Source organism: Gallus gallus, chromosome 11 (genome assembly GCF_016699485.2).
Source record: "Gallus gallus isolate bGalGal1 chromosome 11, bGalGal1.mat.broiler.GRCg7b, whole genome shotgun sequence".
Lineage (NCBI taxonomy): Eukaryota > Metazoa > Chordata > Aves > Galliformes > Phasianidae > Gallus > Gallus gallus.
The window spans coordinates 976,668-1,003,876 of record NC_052542.1 but is presented as its reverse complement, the minus strand read 5'-3'; the positions used below and the strand labels follow the sequence as shown (position 1 = coordinate 1,003,876).

Sequence of the window (27,209 nt, the reverse complement as noted above, 5' to 3'; positions counted from 1 at the left end):
GCCCTGCTCCCGTCCTCTCGTGGTGCAGTGCAGCACAGCGCAGGAGGTGCACAGGGTTTGAAAAAGGTCTCAGCCCAGACTTTAAAGCAGTCTGGGAATGCAAACATCTACAGGTATCCCAGTTTAAGTGCGAGTCCTGGGTGGTGTGGGAGCAATGGGATACGTTCTGGGAACGAAGGGCTGGCTCCTGGCAGCTGGAAGTAGAGCTGGGCACGGGGACGTGGCAGAGAGGAGGAAGAGCAGGGTGTCCCAAAGCCCCACGTGGCAGCAGGGCCCATTGGAACAGCCGGATTGTTCTGAATACTGAAGTACAATGTGCCACGTGGAACAAGCGCGCACTTGGTTGGCTTTAGCCAGCTTCCACGTGGCTCTGAAGGTAGTCAGGGATGTGGGGACGGGGGGCGTGGGCAGGAGAAACCACTTTCTGTGGTGGTCTGCTGAGTGCCCTGCTCACCTTCACCCCTGCCGCTGCCCTCACCCTCCCAGCAGGACGTGGTTCACAAGGAGCACGCTTCGCTCTATCATGGCTTTTCCTATTGGTCCTAAAAAGTGAGAAACCAGACAGCTGTGAGCGTTTCTCTGGCCCTCGTAGCCAGGTAACAATGAGAGAAGTGCCCCAGAGCTGCGATTTCCAACAGGGAGTGCCCATCTCACCCGGCCCCCGGTCCCCCCAGAGGGGTGAGCAGCTCCCAGCACCCTGTCCAGCCCCCACCCACACCCCCTGAGCAGCAGCCATAAGGAAGCACACGGCAGCGACGGGGTACACAGGATACATTGCTGTGTTTAACAGACCGAGTACACAAAATAAATAGCTCTGTACACTCTAACCAGAACGTTACAGACTAATTACAACGCTTCAGACCTCATCCTACGAGACGGTCTGTAAAGCCAGGGCCCAAAAAGGCAAGGCACGGAACCGGGCGCTTCGTTAGGAGCAAACAGGACATGAGTGCAGGAAATTCGGTGACCGAAAATAACAGCGAGCACTGGAAGGTCCCCCGGTCCCAGAGCTGCCCCAGGAGGTGTCTTTCCGCAGTGAAAGGCAACAGGAAGGCTCCCAGCATCTGATAGGTGCTCGTTTCTGCTTTGGGCCGGGATTTGTTCCACATTCAAGAGACGCAGTGCAACATCTGGGCAACAGCAGGGAGTGGCTCAGCGGTCACACGCATGGGATGTACAGTGTTAGCATGGGGGGGACAGCAGGAGGAGGGCACGGTGGCACCGAGGGGGGGCAGCTCTCTGCACCATAGGGACACCGAGGGGGGGAAGGTACCACGCTCCGTGATGCTGTTAGCACAAAGCATCCCTGCTGCTTCACATTTTCTGGCAGATTCACCCCTCGGTGATGCTCACCCAGCACCCGAGGGCTGCGTTTCTGAATCCGGGCTGGAAGAGGAGACCGAGTGGTCAGGAGAAGCACCAAAAAGCTCCCGAGGGCAGCGCAGGCAGCTTGGGGCTGGGGGTCTGAGAGGAACAGGCACAGCACGCTGCTTTCTGGGATGAAGAAGGCTGGGAAATAGCTGCCCAAACCCATGGGCCGACCTGGATCTTTCTACAGATAGGGAACGCATTGGGAATCCTTCAGTGCCACCTCCAAAGAGCCAGCCTCTGCTTTACTCTGCCCGCAGACAACTGGCATAACCCAAGGTGAAAGCCAACGTTGGCCCCACGCAGCAGGGATGTCAATGGGAGCGCTCTCCTGCCTGCAAAGCACCGCCTGTTGGCTGCTGCGTCGCTGCACGGCTCACCACAGCTCGCAGGGAGCTCAACCCAGAGATGCTGCCCCATAGCCCAGCTGGCCACAACTCGTGCTCCCCAGGCTAACGCTACGGCTCTGCTGGAAAACAGGGCTGAGAAACAGAGCAGGGCATGAGAAAACTTAAATTAGCAGAGCAGGAAATATCTGAACTAAAGGAGGACCAAATATCGGGTTGGACGTCAGGAACGAATTCTGCTCAGGAAGAGCGGTGATGCAGTGGCACAGCTGCACAGGGAGGTGGGGGAGTCACCGTCCCTGGGGGTGTCCCAGAGCTGCGGGGATGTGGCACTGAGGGACGTGGGCAGTGGGCACGGTAGGGGTGGACATGGGGATCTGAGAGGTCTTTTCCAACCTTAATGCTTCTGTGATTTATGAAAACATCCAAATCCCAAAGCAGCTGAGAGAGTTTGAGGCGCTCTCATTCCCCAGACAAACAGGCAATGCAGACACTGTGTTGCCACTTTCACATTGCTACGCAGAGCCCTTCGAATGGGTGGGAGCAGCTGGATGCTGCTGCAGTCTCAGTGCTAAGCAGCACAGGCTGCTCCTGGACTGAAGGAGCGAGGGGATCTGCTACCCCTGGGCTGATGTGTCAGTTCCTAAAAGCCTGAAAGAGTAAAGAAGTGAACCACAGCTGGACAAGCAATTGCTTCTTAGCAAAACGTGCAGGCAAATACATCACGCACTCAGAAATCTGGATGCAAAGCTGAACAGCCTGTAGGCTATTAATGTTTAGGCTGGAAGACCTTTTCACATTCATTTCCCTCCACAATACCCAGCAATCGACCCGCAGCGTTCTCTGAGGCCGTATCCATCTCCCCAAGAGAGCAGGGAAGCTTCCAGGGCAGAGCAATAGGACTGCTTTACACAGTAGTGCTAAGTTCCAAAAGACAAACGTACATTTCCTCGACCCCCTACAACTCCATCAGGACGAGGACACGGTGCAGTTTGCCACTAGGTGTCCTTCCAGCTTCATTTTCACCCTATTAACCAAGTACAGGCAACAACGGCACCCCTCCACTGAGGCCTGCACCCCAAGGATGCAGCAATGGGTTTGTCACCCAAATTAAGAACCACCATTAGGAGCCAAAGAAGGAAAGTGGAAAACAAAAAACAATAAAGCACGATAGATCTTAACTTCCACCATCCCCAGGCAAAGGCACTTCTGAAAAGGGGAAAGTCCTGAGATATCAGATCAATGGAGAGCTGAGATGGCCCTGCAGAGTACAGATGAAGATGAGCAGGATCGTTCACAGTGAAAGCTCCTCAAAGGACAGACTGCAGTGAAGGCACCCCAACTGGTGGCACTGCCTGTCCCCTAGCTGAGAACGTGCCACAGCTGCAAGAATGAAGGCACCAAGGAATTGTTTTAAGGCACAGATTAGAAGACTGCTGCACTGCTGCGTGAAGGAGACACAGGCTTGGTCAGACCAGAGCTCAACCTCCTACCCCCCTCTCGCACCCACGTGAAGCACACAGGGACAAGGTAGGTACAAACAAATCTGGGCACGTCAGTGGCCCAGTGCTTAAAGGAAAGGGTCTCAGGTTCTAGGGGTCTTGGCTCAGTCCATCAGTTTGACTGCCTTGCATAGGTAAAAGACCTGCTTTATGGGCAAGCCTGCAAGATAATCTGGGGAGGGCTATAAAAGCACCAAAGTGGACACAAAGATCACAGTGCCCGGCTGCGATGCTCCAAACAAGCAGAAGACTCCTTCAAGTAGAGGCTCATAACCAGAAGCCCTCTGAGAAAGCATCCGACCAGCTCTTCACGTAAAGGGGAAGAGCACTTTTCCAGTTCATACCTGCCTTGAAGTACTTGCTGCTTCTGAAGAGCTGTTTGCAGGGATACAAGGAGCACCGAGCTGCTAATGAAGCAGAATGTGGCAATCTGCCTGTTTTCTCAGAAACTGTGTCTAGTTCATCATTCTTGGTAACGAACCAGGAAAGGCTACAACAAAAGAGAAAAGAAGCTGAAGAAACCTGTTTTTCTTTCTTGTAGCCCACAGAGCTAAAGGAAAAACAGCTGGTAATTCTGCAACAGCAGTTAGTGCTGATGGAAAGGTGGGCACTCAGGACAGAGCAGCCTGTAAGGGATGCAGAGCTTCCAATGCGACTCATGGAATTCACCCCTGCTGCGAGTGTGTGAGACCGTGGTCCTTACGGATCCTCTGTCACGTTCCCCACCATGAGCCTGGGAACAAAAGTTGTGTGAAGTGGTTAGGTTCCTAGCACCGGGGTGGAAAGCACAGCCCTAGAAGTCTCCTTTTTTCAGCTCAATAGAACTGAAAGCCCATTTTTTTCCTGGTGGATTTAAGCTGTATCTACCAGCTCGGTGGTTTCTGCACATCTCTCACTGCTGTCATTTCAGGACTGGGCTTCTGCTAGCCAAGCCCCTACTCTACCCCTGTGGAGGCCCTCGTGGTCGCCCTGCCAGCTCCCACCACCACTCCCCTGCCCCAGGGGACCGATGGCAATAGCAGGGGACAGTCAACATCCCAGAGCAACCAAAGCATTGGAAACACAGCTGGTAACAGTAAGCCACATCACGGCAACAAGAACAGACCCTGCACAGTAGGCACTGCTCCTACTCCAAGTAAGGGAACCCCTAAGAACTGCCTTCATCTCTGTGGAGCACAAAGTTCCTGCAGGACGATCCTTCTCTCGGTGCCCCTCACCGGGGAGCACCCGCGCAGGCAGGATGGAGGAAGGGATGGGACTCCATGGTTGCCCATGTGCATGACGTGAGCAAAGCCTTGATGTCAGCACGCTGATGGCAGGCAGCCCTTTGGGGATCCTCACAGCTCCACGGCCGTCGCACACACAACTAACTGCTGTCTGGCATCTCCGTGGCGCTGCGCCGGGACGAGAAGCTGGTGGGCAGCACGCCGTGAGTCAGGGCTGCCTTGGCTCTAACTGCATGTGACTCACACCAGCTTCACTGCAAAGGCACCACAGAGTGTGACTAAACCAGCTCAGAATGTGTGCGTATAGAAGTGTTTTAAACATACACACCCACCCACACGTGTGTACGTGCTACGTGCGCACATGCAGAGCCATTCTGTTTCCATATGCGAGTGGAATTAATAAATAACTACGAACGACCAGGCTCCTGGGCTACAGAAAGAGCTCTTCTCCTCGTCTGCAGCTCCCCAATCTGTGTGTTGCTCGAGGCTCTGAGCTCTGAGCCAACGAGAGCTGCTCCCCTGCGTGAGACCCTGCGTGAGACCCACGAGTGCCACCACGAGGTTCCTTTTCCTCCGCACGGGGAGGGGGGGACACCTGAAAGAAGGGGGAGGAACCTGCAGGCAAGGGTGCTGCACGCCTACAGAGAAGACGTCTGGAAAGACTTCAGGCAGGCAGGTCCCAGCACGGTGCTCAGCCCGTGTATTGCTGCTGGTAGCGCAGGTTGAGCTCTCGCAGCTCCCGTTCCCGAACCCGGCGCGACTTGTTGGACTTGGTGGAGCGGCTGGAGCGCGTGGACTGCGCCGACTTGGTGCTCTGGCAGCGGGAGGAGGCTCTCTTGAGAAGGTTCTGGGAAATGGAACGGTGCAGGTTCTTCATGGAGGAGGAGGCCGCCATGCTGACCACCCAGGGGTGCTTCAGGGCCTGAAGGGCTGTCATCCTGTCGCTGGGGTCCACCGTGAGCAGGCGGTCGATGAAGTCCTTGGCCAGGTTGGACACGCTGGGCCAGGGCTGAAACACAAAAGAGGGAATTAGAATGAAATGCCCCGGCGCAGCCCTGCTGATTCATTCCCTCATTCACACCTCTGTCCCTTAAAGGCGTTGCAGGGCATTCCGCCTCTCCTGCTCGCTCTTTCATCCTCAAATCTTCCAACACTATCCAGCCAAGGAGAGTAAGATGCAATTACTTTGAGAGGCTGCAAGGGGGAAGAGGGAATTCAGCAGCTCAACAGAGACGAAGCTTCCTCAGCTCCACACCTGATGTCCACGTGTGCTTTCCCAGCTGGCAGACACAAACACACAGCCACACACCGGGATTGGCACCATGCATTCACCAACACAACCATCTGTCACCCAATTATAAGCAACCAGCCCTTCCTCTTCCTTTTATTCTTCCATTTTCCCACCCCGGTTCTTCCCCACACCAGTTCTTCCCCCAAGTCACCTGCACTCCCACCATCCTGGGCAGACCCACTGTGGTCCTAAAGGTGCTTATGAAAACCACTGCCATGGACTCATCCCCACAGCTCCACAGTGGGACCACAGGAATGGGGTCACCCATCATGCCACATCCCAGCCTTTGCTAATGGGAAGCCATCCTCCCCTCTCTCCGAAGCACCAAACTCTGGGCTAGGCAATGCAGAGCTGAGGAGCTCACTGTTTCAGTGTTGTAATGAGATCACACAGGAGGCAGCTGGGGTAGATCAGATGATGGAGGTTGGTTTCGACGTAGTGATCCAAATGAATCACAGGACACATGTGAAAATGGGAGAAACGAAGACCCTCTCCACACGCATACATCTCTTCCTTCAGAGTCTCTTTCTTTTCCTAAGCACATCCCAAGGATCTGCCCATTGATCCTTTCCTCTCTCGCCGATTATGGAAATGCATTGGCAGGAACTTGCCAAACCCTCTCTATTGAAAGCAGCCAAGCTCCAAAGGCTTCTGCAGGGTCCCCAGTTTACCGGGATCTGAGGAGCTCAGGGAAGTCAATGCGGATGCTCTGAGGGTTTCACTGGATTTCCCTTCATAAAGATTCCAAGAGAAGGCTGTTATTTCTTTATTGGGAGACTTCATCTCGAGATCTGCCCTTTCCATTCCAGCCCTCCTTTGGAAAGAGGATCCCTCTCCCATTGGAAGTAGACGACCTTTAAGGTCCCTTCTAACCTAAACCACTCTATGATTCTAATTTGGGTTCCCACCTGCTTTGTCCTGATGAAGCCCTTTCTGTTTGAAGGTGAGCCATCCTGCTCAGAGGATGGATTGTGACAGGCTGCCAGGGTGCTGCTTCTTTTGTCCCTTTGTCTTCACAGCCCTGAATCTCACAAGCAAGCACTGACCTTTGCATTCATCCCCAAACCAACGGCAGGGAGATCTTTCTGCAGCAGTTCTTGGTCTCAACGGCCAATTCTAAAACAGCCTCAATGGGAGGAAGTCTACAGAGCATTCCAAATGCAGCAGATGATGTTAGATAAGGAATTTTTGTGAACACAGCACAACAAAACAGGGAGTTCTGGCTTTAAAGAAACAAAGCCAGGCCAGAAAATAATTGATTACTCCTATAACCCCTTAATACACAAAGCACAGCCATAAAAACTTACGAACAACGATACTATCGTGAACGGAGACCCCTTCCAAGTGGCTTTAACAACAGCTGAACAGCTTAAGGCAATGAACTCCTGGCACAGGAGTTGAGGTCATACACCACCACACACGTGTAACCAAGTGAGAACAGCACGTGTTCTCAAAAAGCAGGGCTGCTGCTCCACGTCTTTCATTCTGCTTTTGGTGTGGAAGAAAAGAACGTGGCTGTTCTATGACAGGATTCTAGCTTTTAAAATTCAGCACCTACCAATGGGAAAGTCAGATGTAATGCCCTTTTCTTCTTACAAAAGGTCCAAAGAAGAGGCATGTCCTGTTTTTTTTGAGGCTCGCCATTCACCATAAGCAATCTTCCCTTTTCAAGAAGCTGAAAGCCACCTGCAAGAGAGCTAATCCACAGGAGAACTTGACACTGAAAGGGCAGGATGCTCTCAGAGCTGCCCTGCTCTGCCTGCCTACAGCCAATGCTGCCCCGTCCGTTGGGTCGACACTCAGGATGTGCTGCTCAGATATCAGGGTACAGGAAGTCCATACTTCACATTCATACAGCACTCTATGCTGTATTTTACAAGAGCTGACTGAAACAGCCTGCTTACTTACCTTAGCTCACGTGTTCCAAAGGGATGCACGAGCACTGCTGCTAACTACACAAGAAAAGAGAGAAAATGCACAAAACATGGGACAGAAAGGAAATGCTGGTGCACGAACAAAAACTCAGCATCCTTGAGCGTAGTCAGGATAGAAAGTGAAAATCCTGCTGATCATGACAGCCCTCGTGTTCTGGAGGGAAGCACAGCACCCTCACGGATCAGACAACACTTCTGTGTTATGGAGCCACAGAGAAATCACATTCCTGCCAATGTTCCAAGAACTCAGTTAATAAGAACGGCTCGAAGCTCAGGCTGTCTGCTGCTTGCAGCTATCATTGGTTTGTCGTTGCCTACCACTGAATAACTTCTTTCTTGCCATTTATTGCCAAAATGCACTTCATCAGCTGAGTGGGAAAAAAAAGCCAGACACTTCTTGCTTAACAGGATATGGGCAATCTTTGATCAGAAACTCATTAAGGTGGTCGGTGACAAAGAGGGGATGTAAAATAGCAAAAAGCCTTTTTGAATGTGGGGGAAAAAAGCACACTGAGGGTTGCAGCTGAACACACCGGTCTGCTTTACAGAGCCATGTATGTTTCGAAGCACACAGCCCTTATGCTACTTGCAACAAGAGAACCAAAGAGCCCAATCTGACTCTGATGTGCAGAGATACCAATCGCATACCAAGCTCGTACACTTCCTACCATACTTTTGCATTGGGTGCTTCTTCTGTCAATAAATAGCAAAGGGAATCATCCTTCTCAGCCTTTATTACCATCTGCTCTACAGCTAGCAGCAAGCGAGATGAGTTGGATAGCTTGAAGCAGCTCCTGTCCCACTCCAATGGAAAAACAAACGCAGGATTTGCATGGCTCCAACCTTGTTGTTTTTCCTGGGGAACTTCTTCACGTCTGCCTACAACCTCTTCCCCTTCTGAGCACTGCCTGTATCGCAGAGATGCAGCCATTCCAGGACCTCCATCCTCTCTTTTCTACTTTGATCCAAAGCGACACAAAAGACGAATTCAAATCAATAAATACCTGAGGACTGACACAGAAGAACACTTTTCTCAGAGCAGTATTTTCAGGGGAAGCACGTAGGAAAGCGTTATTAAGGGTGTGGGTGCCCCATCCCTGCAGGTGCCCAAGGCCTGATGGCAAACTCGGTGATATAGAATTTGAAGAACTCCATAAGGAACGTATCAGCCTGCAATGACCAGCCTATGCATGCACCAGTCCAGCTAAATGAAGCCTAGGGAAGAATATGCTCCAAGCAAAAGCAAATTGGATTTCTCATTATTCCAATTATTCTAGTTTTGCTGCAGATGTTGAATACGGAGTACTTGCAATTAGCTTTTCCTTTTGGTCAGCAAACACAAATCAGTTTATCGATCTGTTTATGCAAGCAGAGGTTTCATTTGCTGCACCACACACGTCCTTGCTTTTATTTCACCGAAGCTTTCTGTTTAAAAATAGGGAAGGCATCATTCTACTGAAGCTCCGAGTGGAACGAACCGTGCAGTTCTCCAACCCATTCCCTGGGGAAACACATCCACTTTCCAGAAACCTCGTACTGCTCTACGGTGCTCCCCTTTCTGTTCACCAGGCAGGACCCAGACTGCAGGGCTTCTGGGACCAGAAGAGATCAGATGCTTCTATAAGCTGTAAAGGAGCCCCAAATTAAGTGAGAACCCCACACCCTGCCTACTAAGTTGCACAAGCCTGCAGGCATGTGGAGATTCCTCAGAAGGTGGGAAAGACTGTTGGCTTTCTCTAGTGAGTGTACCTGAGGCAGAAAAGCAACCGTTAAGAAGTAACTCCCTGGCTCTGAGACAAGTTGTGCAGCCACCCATTGCTCACCTCTATCTTCTGCACTGGATTTTCCTTTTCAACAACCAAGACCAAGAGGAAAGAGGCCTCTCAGGACGATGGGGAGGAATCATAGCATCGTTTGAGCCGGAAGGGACTCTTGAAGGCCATCTATCCAACTCCTCTACCATCAATGGGGACACCTACACGTCTCCAGGGATGGGGCACCCACCACCTCTCTGGATAACTTGTGCCAGTGCTTCACTACCAAGCCATTTCCCCTCATCCCATCACAACAGACTCTGCTGAGGAGTCTCTGTCCCCTTCTTTCTCATAACCCCTTTAGATACTGAAAGGAGAAAGATGGGCTGCAAACACACGTATGGACAGTGTATATCAAAGAACCAGAGTTTCAGGTGACCTGTCTGACCATCCGAGCTGATGCCTATCCCTCTTTGGCAGGCTGAGAGCCTTCCTCAGCTCTGTCAGCACAGCCCAGCCCAGCCCAGCACACACACACACACACACACACACAAGAGCTCCTTGACATCCTCCCTAGAGACACAAAGCAGGAGAGGGATCTTCTGCTCAGCCCTGTGCAAACACAAACCAAGCTGCCTCACTTCCAAGCTTTGCTTTCAGACTTGGAAGCATATGCTGAAGGAAGAGAGAGATGCACATTCCTTTTCCTGATTCCAAAACGAGTTGTGTGTTGCTGTCAGCAGAAGTGATGTGAGCTCTCCAGATGATGTTTCATGGAGGGTGAGGGACACAGAGCTGCGAGAGCCTCGGATCTCCTTTGCCAGCTGGTCCTTACAAAAAGCTGAAGCACAAAGCATGTTATCACAGCTTCAAAAGGTTGCTCTAGTTCAGTCAGAAGTGCTGCCTCCAGCCTCACTGATTCATAGGAAGAGTCTGATCAAGAGCTGGAGAAGCCTCAAAGCACCAGGGAGACAGAGGAGCCCTCCAGCTCCACCTAAAGAAAACAGATGGCTATTTAAAGTTTTACAAGATGCAGAAGATTTTATCAGCAACAGGGCTGCCCCAGCAGATAGAATCAGAATTGTTTGGGTTGGAAGGGACCTGCAAGGCCATCTGGTCCCACTCCCTGCAAATGAGCAGAGACAGCCACAGCTCCATTGGTGCTCAGAGCCCCCCCCGAGCCTCATCTTGGGTGTCTGCAAGGGCAAAATGAGCCCATCGTGCTAAGGGAAAACCCTCAGCAGGACAGCAGAGAAGGGAGAAAAAGCCCACTCAGACGAACAGACCAATTAATTCTGTGGAAGAGGTAGAGGCTGTCGACCAGCCAAGCACCCGGCACTGTGCTTCACCACCAGGTATTTCCACAGCTCATTCCTGTTCCGACACTACACTCTCCACTGTGCCAGCACGGATGTTTGTGCAAACAAAGCGAGCCAGGCCTGGGAGCTTCCACCACTGTTTTGTTGGGGTTTTCTGCCTCTTTTCCTTGCAGTGACTCACAGGTGGGCTACTGAGGCATCACCATCAGCCCAAGCAGGCAGGTGGCACAACGAGCAGCACTTCAAACACACACGGAGCCACCAGCAGCCTTGCTTACAGCTCCGATGAGAGGGGGGGAAAAGCTCCTGCTGGGGAGATTTGCAGCTCTTGCCCCTCAGGGATGACAGCTGCTGCTTTCAAGATGCGACGACATTTATGACAAAAGCATCTTTTAAGCTCCTAAGCTGCATAAAACATGGGGTGCAGCTCTGATCCGCAGCTTCCACGCTGCTCGATAATAAACTCAGGGGAAAAGCAGCCTCATATACAATGCCTCAAAGAGCTCTCAAGTGTGCTCGATTTTATTCAACTCGGGCTCCGGGGCTGCATGAGGAGGAGGAGGAAAAGCAGGAGTGTCACTTAGGCTGGGTGAACGCACGCAGAGCTGGGCCTCTGTGATTAGATCCCATCTATGCTGCTGCTTGTTATTCACGTTGGCACAAAAGCTATTGAAGCACAGTCCTGCAGTGGCACACGGAGAACAAACGTGCACAGCTCAGGGGTCGAGCAGTCGGCCCACCTCTTCCTCTTCCGAAGAGAGCAAGCATGCATCCAGAGCATGACGAGCAGAGCTCCCAGCACCTGCACCTGGAATGGGATGCTGACCTCTATTAGCACCGCTCATACAGGTGCTGGTTCTCATCCGCTGCAGCCCAAGGTGCCCAGGAATCCTTTGGATGATGACTTCCATACAGCTGAAGTTCAGGCAGCTGAATCGTGCATGAGTCTCAGCAAAACAGGCACAGCAGGGCGCTAGGAAGGAAGCAGTTCAGGTGTCACCATCCAGATTTGGATGGCAGTACTACCCAGAGGCTGCTGGGTTTCGGAGAGCTCACATTTTGGAGCTGTTTTGTGTCATTTAAGAAGTAACCAGGAAAAGAGAGACAAGGAGCCATTGGAGGAGGTCCAGAGAAGGCCACAGGGATGCTCAGAGGGCTGGAGCAACTCTCCTGTCAAAAAAGGCTGAGGGATTTGGGCACGTCCAGCCTGGAGAAGAGAATGCTCCAGGGAGACCTCACTGCAGCCTTTCTGTACTTAAAGGGGATTTATAAAAGAGATGCAGAGCAACTTCTCACAGAGTCCGACAGTGACAGGACAAGGAGTGATGCCTCTAAACTATGAGTGTCAATAGAGTTTAGACACTGGGAAGGAATTCTCCTCAATGAAGGTGGTGAGGCCACGGCACAGCTGCCCAGAGAGATGGGTGCCCTATCCCTGGAGGTGCTTAAGGCCATGGATGGGGCTCTGGGCAGGCTGAGCTGGTGCAGGGGCAACTGTGCCACGGCCAGCACTGAGGCTCCAACACTGAAAAGACTGCCCAGCTCAAGGCAATGCCCAGCCTACAGTTGCAAGGATGTGCTCAAAACCAAGCAGTTCTACAGGGTTGGAACAAGCTGCTGATTAAAAGATGCTAGCACATCACATCTCTGCACGCACAACAGATTCCCAAGTATTCTGCATTAATTTGTTGATATGGGGAAGAGGAATAAAGGAAGGATGAAAGGGGAAAAAAAACAGCGAGCCTTTAATAATCCACAGCATTATAAGTATGTGTGGCCATCTGGTGCTGTGAACTTCTGTAACCCAGCTTTCCAAATGGAAGCAGCCAGCCGCTTCCCCCTGTGCAAACTACAATCACACAGCAGAATTACTGCAGCTACAAAACCAACACACACAAAGCTTTTGTCTCCGGCCAGGGATGGATCCTCCAACTGCAACGTGCTTACGTTGCCTAGGGAAATATCTGGCATGCTAAAAGTGGGCTGATTGCCATTGGTTTGGGTGATAATGAGTACCATGAACTAACCACTCGCTCTGGTTGACGTGGATTGCAGGCTGGAGCAGGTTAAAGGGATGCCCAACATACAAGGGGTGCTATTACACCGCTGCCCTAGCAGCAGATTACAGCTACTTGCAAATAGTTGCATCATTTGGGTGAGCTGCATGGCTGTTATCCTTGTAGCAAGGGGCACAGGAAGAAGCTGTGCCTTGGAAAGCCCACATGAGGAAAGAGCAGGGAAAAAGAGAAGGTGATGCAGCCCTGGAAAGGTGAGCAGGGAACTGGGGATCTCCTGCCTGGATGCTTTATAAGACTCAAAAGAAGACAGTCACAGCCAACCCACCTCAGGCTGAGTAGCATCACCAGAGGCCTCTCATGTTCCGTGTACAGCCAGGAGCTGGACTCCAATATCCTTATGGATCCCTTCCAATTTGGGATATCCTATGATTACTGAGGTTTGTGCAATTCCAATGCCTTTGTGCCCCCACGCACGCTTCTCCTCCCTGCACCAGCACTCTTCCATGGGCACACCTCACACAGCGCTGCCCATCCTGCAAGCTTCACGGGGATCAGGCTGAAACTTACCTTAAAACTTCAGTAATTAGCTATGGGAAAGTGAAAGACAGATAGCACAGCTGCACAAAAGCAATGCTGCAGTGGATGCCCACGGACCATCCACTCCCTCCCACCATCCCCAAAGGACCCGCAGCTGATGCATCACTCCTGACAGATGACAGCCTAACTTGTTCTACGAGACAGCTTCAGCAATCCCCCTTGTAATGCTTCAGGGCCTTTTTTTTGTGCATATATATATTCTCTTAAGAGCAGGAAGTGCTACTGAAGTGTTTTAAAATGTCCAGCATAAATCTTTCTAGAAGCAGTTTAAGGCTCTTTTGTAATACAACCTGGAAAACAGATGATTCCTTCTCCTCTCTGACGCACCCTTGGTGTATTTGCACACTATCACGACATCTTCTTTCCACTAAGCAGCCAATTACTCTTCAATTTTCCAATGACTCTTTTTGTGACACCCAATGGTGTTCGTTGACCTCCTGCCCGCTCCCTCCACTTGGCTTGAAGGTTTCTTTTGTTTTACTTTGATTTTTCGTTTCTGGGGTGAGCATTGCTGCTCTCAGTAGTTGTTTTTTGTACACTGCGTTGGGCTTTGGGGGCTGTACAATGCCCAGAAGTGTCAGAGCTTCAGCCTGACACACTCCGTGATGCAAAGTGGTTATGCCCCCTTCTGGTCATACATCCCAGTGCATTTGTCTTTTCCCACCAGTGGGACACCACTGTCTCACACAGCAGCTTGTGATCTATCTGCACATCCTTTCCTGAGAAGCCAACACCTCCCATCTTCCATTCCTCACCCCTTTCTGCACATTAACTTACTCCTATTTCTACACATTTGTGTCCGATGCTGAGCTGCTCAAATCTATTAAGCCAAATACTCTGTGTGGCTCCTCCAATTCAATGGCACCTGCAAATACAATGAACACATCCTCTCCTCCCTTGTTCAAGTTAGCTCATAAAGCCCTAAGCACCACTGGGATTAGCCAGGGAAGAGGCTGCATGCCCAGAGACAGACAAGGAGATGGCTCCATGCTTCCGGTCCTACCTCTCCCTCACCTCCAGACATGCTCAATTCACCACCCCACTGCACTTGCTCACATGCTTTATCCATATAATCAATATACATCAGGCACACGTGCAGTGCAGAGTATTGGTTGCCTTGCTTTAAAAACCCAGCAAGTGTTACAGTGCATTTCCAAACTGTGATTTATTTCCTCCACCCTCCCATGGACACTACAAAACGCTTTTATGAAACAGCTGAAAAAAACCCTAATGCCAGATTGATCCTTGCTAAGACCCTTGGCCAACCACTGGAGGTATGGGAACTCCTACCAGGTCTGGAAGATATTCCATAAAGTGCTTTCAGGTTCTCACCCAAGAGCCTTAGGTTGTCAAAACCAGCCCTCCAAGCAAAAAGGCAGCTGGAGAGTGGCATTAAGAATTCCCCAAGCTTGTGAAGCTTAAAACAAATTGAAAAAAAATTGAGAAAAATGCAGAAAGAGATAAGAAACTGTAATTCCAGACCTTGCTATCAGCATCCGATGTAATGATATGGATGAACGCCTCTGAGTCATCCCAGCTATAACAAGAAGCCTGCGTGTCAGAGCTTCACACAACATGATCAGACTGCAAGAATCCCTCAGAAATCATTCTTCAGACAGAAAGGGATGACCCAGGAAGCAAGCCCATGGTTGGACTACATGATCTTGGTGGTCCTTTCCAACCAGAGCAATCACCTGAACACCCTTCTCCTCAGCAGAATTCCACCTTGTACTGGGTAGGAAATCACCCTGACGGCTGATGGCTCCAAACTCTGTGTGTGTGTGATGCTGATGGGAGCTCACAGCTGACAGGCATGCAGCCAGGCACACGTCTGCACACCAGCCAGGTGAACATGGCATTGACAGAAGCTGTCTCCTCTGAGACTTGCCTGCGTGGTTCCCATCTCACCAAGCAACACTAATCAGGTGCATTAGCAAAAGCTCAGTTCTCAGGAAAATCCATAAAAGCAGCCACTTCAATAACAAATGAAACAGAAAACGTGCCTGGGATTTCTATCTCCGCAGTCTCTGGGCAGCAGGAGGGCAAAGCAGGAGCTGAGGAGAGCAAAGAAGTGAGAAGCAGAGGAGCCAGCCGTGAAGCTCGTGCTCCAAAACACCAAAATCTCCCCCAGCTTCCAGATGCACCACTGTTGGTGTGAGCCACCCCTTCCCAACCAAAGCCCAGCTCCCCTGCCACTCCGGGTCTGAAAGCTTCAGCTGCAATCTCATCAGCTTTGGGCATTTCAGGGATTAGGTGCAGAGATGGCCAAGAACAAGCAGGAAGCATCTTGCCAGCCCTCCAACTCAGCACCAATGTAAGCTCCCCCAAACATTCTTTTGCAGCTGAAAAAGATCTGAAATCAGGATCTTGATCTCAGATGGGTGCCCTCCTACCTATGCTGGTTCAGTCCTCCTCTGCCTTACCCCAGGGCAGGAGCACACTGCACCCCTGTACAACTCCAGCCTGATGGTCAGATGCAGCCAGAAGGACACTGCAGCTTCTCCAGCATGCAGCCCATTAACAGCACTCACCTGAAAAATCTGAGCCACAGTTAATAAGCAAGGGAATAAAATCAAAGGAAGAAGGGCACAATGACAACAGTGACAGAGAAAACTGCTTGGTCCAGTTTCAGGGCACTGGAATGGAGTCAAACAGTTAATGGCTTAAATCCTTTTTGCCAATAGTTTATATTCTAACAAAGGCAGCTTAATAGTCTTTTTCTCCCCTACCAATGTTCCTTTATCCCCACATCCCCAACTCTCCACAAATGCTGCTTTGCCAGTAATAGGATTTTATGGGGCCCAGAGATGCAGAAACGAAGCCAACGCACAGAAGTGCTGTATGACTGCAAGTCCTTCTTCCTCCCTGAGCTGCAGCTCCTGCCTTCCTCCATCCTCAGCTACGCACCGTGCCACGGCCCCACATGCAGTCTTCCACCTACAAACCAAAGCCTTCTACCCCCACCAACCTGTAGGTGCTGTGCTATGGGATGAGGGGCTCACTCTTCTCCCTGCTTACCCTCGGGCACGTCATATAAAGATGGCAGGAATGACTCTGATGAGGTCCTTGTGACACAGCAGCTGCAGAGGAAGCAATCTTCAGAACCTCAATAAGCAGCCAAAGCAGAAAGGGAATCAATTTTTCAATGCATACACTGGTTTTAAGCCTGCACAGTGCCCTTTTACAGGCAGAGGTGTTTCTTCACCTGCAAATAAAGCAGTTTCCAATACAGCACGCTATGGTTTTGCAGGAGCGCAGTCACCAACACGTGCTGAGCTGAAGGATTTTCCAGGTTTTGACTGAGCTGGTAGCATTTCAGAGAGCCTAAAATACCTGCTGGGCAGCTGAGGAGAGCTGGACAAACACTTCAGCTGCACAACGCACACAGCAACACAAACCCACCTCCACCCCCAGCCACCAAGCAGGAGCATTAGAGAACAGAGACAGGAATGCTCCAAGGAGCACATCCGTGTGCCCAGCCACAGTGCTTTGTGCCTGCAGGGAGAGGCTCACTTTCATGCTGCTCGAGTGCCTCAGCTCTTCAAAGCAGAGCACGGTGTTCTTTTCAGCACAGCCACCCCACTGCATCTCACCACCACTCTCGTTGCTCTACGCTGCTGTCTCACAGCTCTATGAAAGGCAATAGAACATTCCTCTGGAAATTGATTTCCCCCCCCCCTCCTTTTTCTAGGCAAAAAAAAAAAAAAAGAAAACCCAAACCCTCAGATTTATACAAGGAGCACTTCTTCCTTATGTGGAGGGATATCAGAGAAAAACAGACCATGATCGTGCCTTACAAAAGCTTCCCATGGGTCTGGCATGGCTCAAGAGGGCAGTACCACATATTACCACGGCAGTACCAATAATTCTTTCCTAATTGCACAGAGCTGAGTTATTTACACATACCTGAGTGATCAGAAGGGGAAAAATGCATGTGCCAGCCCAGGACTGGTGGCCAGGCGGCCATGCTTTCTGCAGCATCCATACAAAGCTTAGCACTCTGACACAGGCTGCCCAGGGAGGTGGTGGTGCCCCCATCCCTGCAGACCCCAAAGGTCAGGCTGCACGGGGCTCTGAGCACTGATGGAGCTGTGGGTGTCCCTGCTCAGCACAGGGGAGTTGCAACAGATGGCCTTTGAAGGTCCTTTTCAACTCAACCCAATCTATGGTTCTCTTTAAGAAGCCACAACCAAGATCTGAGAATGTTTCTCTCTATCCCCGTGCTCTCTTAGAAAGCTCAGTAAACACCTATGAGCTCACTCCATCACGTGCCATTAGAGACCAACCTCCACAGTGAGGACAATTACAAGAATACTTTGGGAGCACCCATAGGTTTACAAACATACTCAGTTTGAGGATTCATCAGGTGAGTGCCTGAAGTCATCAGCTGCTTTGGAATTGCTTTCCATCTTTTTCCCCTGCTATCTGTCAGGTAGCAGCTAAGAACACAGGCACTCCACTTGCCAACACACTGTTCCATTCTTGCTGCTTCTGCAGGCACAGAAAGCTGCTTGGGGACAATGTGTGTCTTATGCCTTACTTACAGTGACTGAGCTATTGGGACACCACACTAATCAGCTCACCTTTTATTAAGGTAACCTGCTTATCATGGAATCAGTTGCATTCTGCAAGCCTGAATCTATCCACTGAGTAAACTCTCCAGGTACATCTATGTCTGCATTTAGCCTGGTACTTCCAACTCCAAGTTAGGGCAGGTGATCACTATAATGCTTATTTTCCTAGGAAACTGCCATCCAAACCAGGGACAGACCAACAGACAGACCACAGCACACCCTTTCAGCACTGGGAGGTTTTGCTACCCAACAAGCAGCCACAGACCAGGGGAACTATGAAAACATGTGGACAACTGCAGTTCATTCCAGGCCACGTTCTCCCAAGCTGTTGTTTTCTCAAACCAGAATCCTCTACACAGCAGAGATCCCAGGGCAAACTACTGCTCAACAACCACGCTGAGCTGACACGAGCTGCTGCTCTTCCCATCCAGCAAGACATTGCAAAGCACATGTGAGCCACTGCTCCATGTTGGAAAGCATCACCCACTGGTACAACACAACCAGCAGTCCAGCCCTGGGGATGGACTCCTGTTACTGCAGGGGAAAAGAGAGCCATGCTGATAGGGATGAGAGGTGGATCCACCTAAGGGAACCCTGGCAGGCAGCAAGCCTTGCCCACCTATTACTGAAGTCAATTCCAAATGTGTTTTCATTGTCCAGGCCAGCATCAACATGCAGTACTTTGTATTTCAAACCTCCACAATCTCATATCACGCTGCCGAGTTCTGTGAAACATCTGATAAACCTTCCCAAACGTAACGCAGTGCGATGGCAAGCATCGTGGTTTTCTTTAGGAGCTTTCTCCTCCTGTGTGCCTTTGAGTATACCCATTTCAGGTCTAACAGTTCACCAAGACTGCCCTCCAGCAGCCAGAGACCAAGAAAAGCAAGCTGTAATTTACCACCTGCAGAGCGTGGTGATGAAGCTAAACATAGCTGGTGCTATGACTCATGAGCCATCAGCAGCAGATGGACAGAGGAGACATCAGAAGGCTGCTTTCAGACCTTTTGAAGGAGAAATATTGCTGTGAACTCGTAGCTCCCATTCATCAGGAGTGCCTAACAAAGGCCAGGAACTGATGCAGCAACGACAGCTTAGGGAATGTAGTTTCCTTCTGTTTGTTTTTAGCTGCAGAGCACAAGAAGTCTCAGAAGCAATGAATGGTGGACAACTGTCTCGCTCCCTTTGGAGAATGAGGGGCCTCGAGAACGTGATCCACTGAACATCCATTTCTGCAGCTGAAAGAGAAGGTTCTAGAGACTTGGGGAGAAAAGGTGAGAGACAAATGAACACAAATAGAGTCTGTAAGAACACTATTCAAGTGATTTGAGAGCAGAAAGCAGAGAGAGCCAGGTAGACCTTCACCAAGATAAACTCAAATTCTGCAGGTTACTGAACGAAGCGATACGGGCATCACCTTCCACTCGTGATCCCACTGCCCTGCTCCTCCTCTGTCCTTCTCCCCACCATCATTTCAGGTTGGGTATTAGGACAAATTCCTTCTAAGAGGCAGCGGCACAGCTGCCCAAGGAGGTGGAGGCGTCACCATCCCTGGAGGTGTCCCAGAGCCATGGAGATGTGGCACTGAGGGATGTGGTGGTGATGCACTGACAGCTGGGACTTGATGGGCTGAATGACCATATGAATGTACCACCAACCCCTCCTCCAGCACAGACAGGGGAGGTACCTCCATTTACACCACCAGGTGGTATCAGAGAAGGACATGATAGGGTACAGAGAAGGAAATGATAAGGGTGGTTTTAGAAGATGGTGTCTCAGAGCTGACCCGGCCCCTCAAGGGTGCAATGAAATGAGCAGAGTCCTGAACAGCAAAACCAAGTGGCAAGGGGAGCTGTCAAACAACAGAGCCACTGCACCAGGGAGCGAGGAGGGATGACGAGATGGGCACTGTGCTCACACTTCAACCATGAGTGAGTCACCCACCAGAGAAAGGCAGAGTCACACGCAGAACACAACTCAGGCATTTTCCTTTATAGACAAACGTCAAGGCAGACTCATTTCTCCTAAGTAAAAAAAACTGCTTCTGCAGGAGAAAGGGAAGTTAACCTAATTCTATCATCTGCAAAATGCACTTCTTATTGGCAGTAAGTCTGCTTTTTCACCCATGTGCAGAGCAACACGCAATTAAAGAGTTTAAGAATATTAATAGGGAAAGTTTACCCTCCTTACTTTCTACATTTCTAAGCCTCACCAAAGGAGTATCACGCTGTGAGCTCAGTCAGCCCGTGGGAGTTGGTAAGCCTCGGGACTGATTTCTGATTTCAAGCTCAGCTGGCACAGTGCTGCCTCCAAGCCATAAGCCAGGACCACGTCAGACAGCAGTACCTGCTCCACTGACGTCAGACAGGACACACAAATGCTCCTGGCACACCAGCAGGCACATGTGACACAGCACACGATCACACCGAGCTGCCCTGCAGGCTGCCCTTCACTCTGCAGCTCTTGGGGCAGGACAAAGCCCTGGGCACTGAGGGACAAACGGAGAGGAAAGAGCAGCACCATTAACAAACCCCAAAGTTAAGGATGTGAGAGGGTGGGGCAAACCTTTACCTAGTCCAACCTGGTGCCTCCAACATCAGTCAGCTGGTGTAGATACGGAGGGAGAGCTGAAGGAAGCAATCAGCATTAACAACTGCCACCACCCCAAATTCCCAAGCCTTGTACATTTGTGGTGCAGGGGCCCCTTTATCCACTGCTGTTATTCTCTCCATTGATTTGTATTCCATGCAGGTGCTGTGTGAATTCAGGGGAACTTTTGGGGCCCCCAGAAGCCAGGAAGTTCCCCAGCCCCCGTATGCACCCTGAGCAACCCAGCACCACTGCTTACAGCAGCTTCTCCCATCCCTTTTGGGAAGAAGGACACAGCTGCTCCTCCTCCCTCACTGCCTGCAGCCTCAGCATGGAGCCAGCTGCTTCTCCTCTTCAGCAAACCACTGATCCACACCAAGGCCATGAGCGCATTACAGCTGCAAGAGCCACAGGTAAGGAGCTTCATTAACCACAACTGCAAAATCCAAGCAAGCTGGACAAGCAGAATCACCTCTCTGCATGGCTGCTGAGTCCCATACAGGGGCTGGATAGATTTGCAATGCTCAACTTCATTCAAAAAAGCCACAGATTTTATCACCACATTTACCAGTGTGTCTTACCTCATGGTAGTAGTAGATAAGCATGTTACTCTTCAGCTCATTTCCCTAGGGATGGCCTCAGGCTGACTAGACTAATTCTTCAGACAACCCCCAGAGCCCTGTTTGAGACCTGCAGTATGCGGGGTTTCAAACTTGAGTGGTTTGGAATGGGAGTGCACACGACTGCATGGCAGCCCCTTCATCTCAGAGGGAGCCCATTCCACATCTTCAGAGCTGACAGAGAAAGGAGAATGAGCTGTTGCTGTGAAATCTCTGCTCCTGCACCTACAGAGGCACGCAGCTCTGCAACATGGCACAGTGCTCTGCCCAACGTTGTTCCAAATGAATCGGGACTTACGGCTCCTGATGCTCTCATGAGCCTTACAAACGTATCAGTGGGTTCATTTCTGACATCTTCCAGACTTCTTCCAGCGTAACACACACAAAAAACACAAATTTCTGTGTTTAGCAGACATTTGGAAGCATTTAAAAGCCCAGACTACGAGCAAGAAAGCTGGCAAGGCACAGGAAACGTGCAAAACACCTCTACCTCTCTGGCTCTCCACACTTCCAGCTGGAATTCACACACAAACCAAGAAGCCTGTTACCACAGCTCCTGCCACTGCACAGCTCCAGTCAGGCACAGCATTCATTACACCAGTAAATTAATGCATTCATTTTCCCTGGGAGAACAGAAAGCATCTGAGCAAACGATAAGGTGCCGTTGGCTGATGCGCACCTTACTCCAAAAGCAGTAAAACACCTGCAGCTTTCCAAAACCACTCATGCCACACACAGCACCTGTAACAGCCTCACAGGTTTGTTGTTTAATGGGAGATAACAAATAAAAGGCTTCAGGGCCTCATGCTGGCACATCCAAAGCATGCACAGCCTCGTGCTTGCTCTGCAGCACACGTGCCACCATTGTTCCTCCAGCCTATAAGAATCCAATGGCTTGAACCCAAGAAGACCCTTTGTACTGCAGTCTGGGAAGCCAACATTTCTCAAAATGATTCAGCTCTGGCACAAGAAGCAGAAGACATCAAACTAAATTACCACCAAGGAGCGCTCAGAATAGTTGAATGCCCGCGCAGTGAGGGTGGAGATGTTAGATGGAGCACACCAAGTTATCCATACACCGGGACAGCCTCAAACCAGCTGCTAGCACCAGTGAAATCTCTTGGAGCCACACTGGACCACGCTACATCAGCAGCTCAGAGGTGCCAAAGAAACAAGGAAGGTATCAGGAGCCCTATGGGAAGAAGGGAACAACCAGAGGTCTTCCTATGCCATGACACACAGGAGTTATTTTACTGTCATTTAGGAATCATAACCACACTCACACATTCCCACCTTCCCAGTGGGGAAGTCATGAGGGAAACTGAACACTTCTACAAAAGAGAGGCAGAAGTCATCGAAGCTTGTTTTTAGAGCATCTTCGGTGAGGAACACACCCAGAAATCCAGACTGCTCACTGTGGGGCAGCCTGGCACCCAGCTGTGTGCTCAGCCAGCTCTGTCCTGTGGAGTGATGGGACCTTGTGAGAATGGGAGCACGCATCTTCTGCCTCAAAACCACCCCTTACGGTCCCTTCTTCCAGAGTTACTTAAGAAAGCCACCCTTCCACGCTTGGTTTTGTTAGGTACTCAGCTCAGAAGGCAGCACAGACTCACTTCAGAAATGCTCTTTAGGCCTTCGTGTGCCACAGCCTCGCATTTCAGCAAAGGGTATTTTTCAGGCCGCACTTGGCTTTGTGTCTGCACACCCCTCGTTTGATTTCCTCCTCCATTCCCAACCCCCGGCACGAGTTTCAGTAGCACCCCAGCTATGTGCCTGCAAGTAGCTCAGCTCTGTCAGTCCCTCCAGTTCTGTTCTGGAGGAAGTGGGATTTTTTTTTTCTACAGACACATTTGTTGAAGCTCATTGTGCTGCAATGGAAGCAGTTCGGCACAGGAGAGAGAAAGGATTTTCAGGGCCAGAATCACTTCTTGTTAACACGGCCCTACATGAGACAGCCAGACCACACAACTCCATGGGCCTCCCCTCATCCTAACCCCACCACACTCACCTCGCCCGAGTAACTGTACTTCCCCTTCAGGATCTGCCGGTATAGGCGGGTGCGGTTGTCGTCCTCAAAGGGCATCGTGCCGCTCAGGAGGATGTAGGAGATGACACCCAGAGCCCACATGTCCACAGAGTTGGTGTAGGGCTTCCTGACCAGGATCTCGGGAGCGATGTACTCCGGCGTCCCGCAGGTGGTTTTCATCAGGCAGTCATCCCCTTTCTTGCGAGCGCTGGCCAACCCGAAGTCTGTAATCATGATTTTGGAATCCGTGCCAGGATGGTAGTAGAGCAGGTTCTCTGGTTTTAAGTCCCTGTGCGTGATACCCAACGTATGCAGGTACCTCACGCCGTCAAGTACCATCTGCAGCACGCGCGTGGCGTCCCGCTCCGTGAAGGAACCCTTGGCGATGATTCTGTCGAACAGCTCTCCCCCAGTAGCCAGCTCCATCACCATGTACACCCGATCCTGGGTCTCAAACACCTCTATGAGCTGGATGATGTTGGTGTGACGAACCCTCCGCAGCACGCTGAGCTCCGACTCGCACACCTCCCTCCCCTCCCGGTATTTGGTCTCTATCATCTTGATGGCGTAGGGCTGCTTGGTGGCCTTGTGCTCCACCCTCACCACGCGGCTGAAGCTGCCCCTTCCAATCAGGGCTTTGATGTCGTACTTGGCTGTCACTCGGGGGTCAAATTTGGCACGGTATTTGGCCACTTTGTTCTTGCGGGGCTCGGGCTGGGCTGGCTGGGCAGGCAGGGGGTTACCAGGAAACGGGTTGGCGTGACGCGGGGGTGAGGGAGAGCCGGCTTTGATGACAGCCCCACCATCATCTTTGATGAAATGCTTGTAGATGTCACTGTGGCCCGTGTAAGGCTCTACTTTTTTAACCAGATCCAGCTGCACATCTTTGGGGGGCTCGGGAAGCACTTTGCTTGTCCCACAGCCCATCACTGACAGGTGTTAATTCCCTGTCAAGGCATCTTCCCAGGGCAGCGCCAGCAGCAACCACACCTGCAGCAGCTCCCACGTTTGAACCTTCCAAAAAGAAGGAGGAGAAGCAGATGAATGGCAATCAAAGCCAGGAGAAGCACGCAGGCGGTTCATGCCTCAACAGTGCCACGCTACCACAAACTGAGAGCTGAGGATTTTCACCGGAGCAGCTCCTTTTTATTAAGCAGTTTGCCTCACCCTCCTAGCTGAGCACTGAAGCACAGAATGGCTGAGGCTGGAAGGGATCTCTGCAGCTCATCCCGCCCAGCCCCAGCAGCTTAATAAAAACCAAGGAAAGCATTAAGCACCCCCCTTAGTTTTGTTTCACCTGCTAAACTCTGCAAGGCACTCACCATCCAGAACCTTATTTCCTCACTAGAGACTCCACAAACTGCCTCAGCAACTTGTTCACCCAACAAATCCTCATGTTTTCTTTACATTTAACTTGTCCTGGTGCCTTAAACCTCTCATTACTTTGCTCTCAAAGATCAGTGGAGCTGTACAGAAGGTGAGGAATATGCAGACAGAGGCAGACTATTTCTTACAGTGCGTGTTATTAATCACTGCATGCCCTGCAGAATGCCAGGCTTTATTTAACAAGGGCAACTTTGAGCTGACAATTCCCTTGTCCTCCGAGCCCTAAGAAACCAAGGTGGGCTTTAATGTTTTCTAATGCCTAGCTCAGTTTTGCCTTCCTTTGTGTTTTCAGATACCAAGCAGAGCTTCTGTTTTCCCATATGGAGCTGCATTTTGCTGCAGTAAGTAGAATTTCAGCCAGTTGTTCCCCATTGGAGCAAACAGAGCTCTTGCTCACCACACTCTACTCCAACAGATCCAGATCAGCTGTGCTTCAGCAAGTCTTTACTTTAGGTCCTGATTAAAACAATCTGGAGGTAAAGAAACTGCCTGCATGCATTCTGGCAATTAGCTGAGCAGTTTTAAGTTTCTGCTTTGGCTCAGAGCCCATCGTTACAGTGCCACAACGTTTGTAGAAGACTACAGAAAAGCTGTTAGCCTTGAGATGTAATCGTCCACCTTACCATCACTGAGCGTATCTTCACTCATTCACCACTTCTCCAAGCAACTATTCAGCACTGCAGGAGCCCCAGCTGGTCTTCCATCAGAATTACGTGGGGAAAAAAAGGTGTTCTAGAGGGACAACAGGAAGAAGTTTATGCTCTACAGTCACTCTGGAAAGAAAGCAAGCACATTAAAATCAGACATCAGCATCGTATCTTCTCGTTTAAGACCTCCTGGTAGGACCATAAGGTCAGACACCAACAGGTCTGCAGCAGAAATAAAAAGCAACTTTACAGGTGGCTTAATGGAGATTTAAACTCACGGAGGGCTGTCCTACAGCTGGGTGTTCATTCAGATTACAGCACTGTGACAAGGAATACATGAAATATTATAGCTACTTCTGAACCATAACTCACATGAGCAGCTTTTTCCCCACAGCATCGCTGCACCTTAAAATACATTAAGTTCACAGAGAAATAGAATGAGAGCATCTGCAAACAAGACTATTGCAGAGCAACTCCACACCTCAAGAAGCACTTGTGTAAGGCATTCCAGCAGTAAACAAAAGCAATGAGAAGACTCCAACACGGAGCTTGGAACGGGTATGTATGAATCCTGCTGCTAACATCAGCCAGCAGCATGGTAATGGCTCTGCCTTCTGGGCACACCCAGCATCGTGCCAGCACGAGGGGTGGGGGGGAAATACATGAAATCACTGAGAAGTTGGGAGGTGAATGTGTCACAGAAATGAGCCCTCTCTCTGAATAGGAAACCACACACTCAGAAGGCTCTAAACTGCCCAACAGATGTCAGCATGCCTTTGTTACAACTGTAATGGGTGAGAGAAAGAGCTGGCTGGACGCTTTGGTACCAAAGAGTTTCCTTCCTCAGACAACTGGCAGGGCAGTGCCACAGCTCCTGCTGGCAGACAGGCATCCTCCAGCTCCCTGGTCAAAGCCAGAGCCTTATGGAAACAGCCAGAAACAACCTATGGGTGGGGTGGCAGCTGCCTGACCTGCACACCTGAGGCCTGACTGCCTCACCACCACCAATTAGAGCAGCACGAAGGGACTGCAGTGCAGCTTGAGCTGGAAGGGGCCTTAAAGCCCACCACCCCGGGCAGGGGCAACGCACCCACAGCCCCATCCAGTCCAGCCCTGAACACCTCCAGGGATAAGGCATTCCCAGCTGCTCTGGGCAGCCGTGCCAGGGCTGCACCACGTTCACAGGAAAAGATTTCTTCCTTACATCTAATCAGTACCTCTTTCAGTTTAAAGCCATTCTCCCTTGCCCTGTCACTACACTTCCCGATAAAGAGCCCTTCTCCGACCTACTCGTAGGCCCCTCCGGGTACCACAAAGCCCCTCACAGCTTTGCAACCGCACTTCTCTCCTGAGGCCCCCCAAAGGAGGCACAGCGCCACAGGACGAGCAGCTCCGGCCCACAGCCGCGCCCCGACCGCCCTCTGAGTGCACCCAGGGGCCCACAGGCGGCCGCACAGCGCGGGGTTGCGCGTTGCCGTCAGCTCCAGCGCGCTGCCCGTGGCCTCCGCCCGCCCCAGAGGCTCCGCAGACCCGGGGACCCGGAGGAGCAGAAGGGACCCGAGGGGACAACGAAGGGTCCGTCCCACGGCCGAGCCCCGCACTCACCTCAACCCGCTCCGACCCGCAGCCCAGCACCGCCTCCGACGTCATCACCGTGCGCCGGAAGCAAAGCTGATTGGCGGAGAGCCGGCGGTGGGCGGGGCAACGCGCGCACCGTGCCACCGCCCCGCTCTCTCGCGCCCCCTATCGGCGCCCTCCGACAGTGAGCGCACGGAGCCGGCGGTGCGCGGCGCCCTCGGGTCGCAGCCCCGGGCTTCGGAGAGCGCCCATCAGAACGTCGCTTTCTCGGGTCATTCGTGCTGTGGAGACCCAGCCTGGCTGCTGCCTCCTGGCAACCACTATCCCTCGTGGAATCACGGAAATCAAGGAGCCATTTGCGGTTGCGGAGACCTCCAAGCCCACCCCACCGTGCCCGCCGCCCACCTCCCTCCGTGCCACATCCCCACGGCTC

At 51.3% G+C, this 27,209-nt stretch overlaps 1 protein-coding gene across 2 annotated transcripts; it reads right to left on the bottom strand.

Moving 5' to 3' along the window:
• Positions 1-754: 754 nt before the first annotated feature.
• PSKH1 (protein serine kinase H1) lies at positions 755-26,846 on the bottom strand. Of its 2 annotated transcripts, none has more exons than XM_015279128.4 (4): positions 26,804-26,846; positions 25,175-25,324; positions 23,148-24,179; positions 755-5,452 (listed from the first exon to the last, which is right to left on the bottom strand). In XM_015279128.4, exons 3-4 carry the CDS (start codon positions 24,090-24,092, stop codon positions 5,135-5,137), a joined length of 1,263 nt encoding a protein of 420 aa, XP_015134614.1. In that variant the 5' UTR covers positions 24,093-24,179; positions 25,175-25,324; positions 26,804-26,846; the 3' UTR covers positions 755-5,134. The 2 variants fall into 2 exon arrangements, with proteins under 2 accessions (XP_015134614.1, NP_001264611.1); NM_001277682.2 differs by having other exon boundaries at positions 762-5,452; positions 25,175-25,283.
• Between the last annotated feature and the right edge of the window lie 363 nt (positions 26,847-27,209).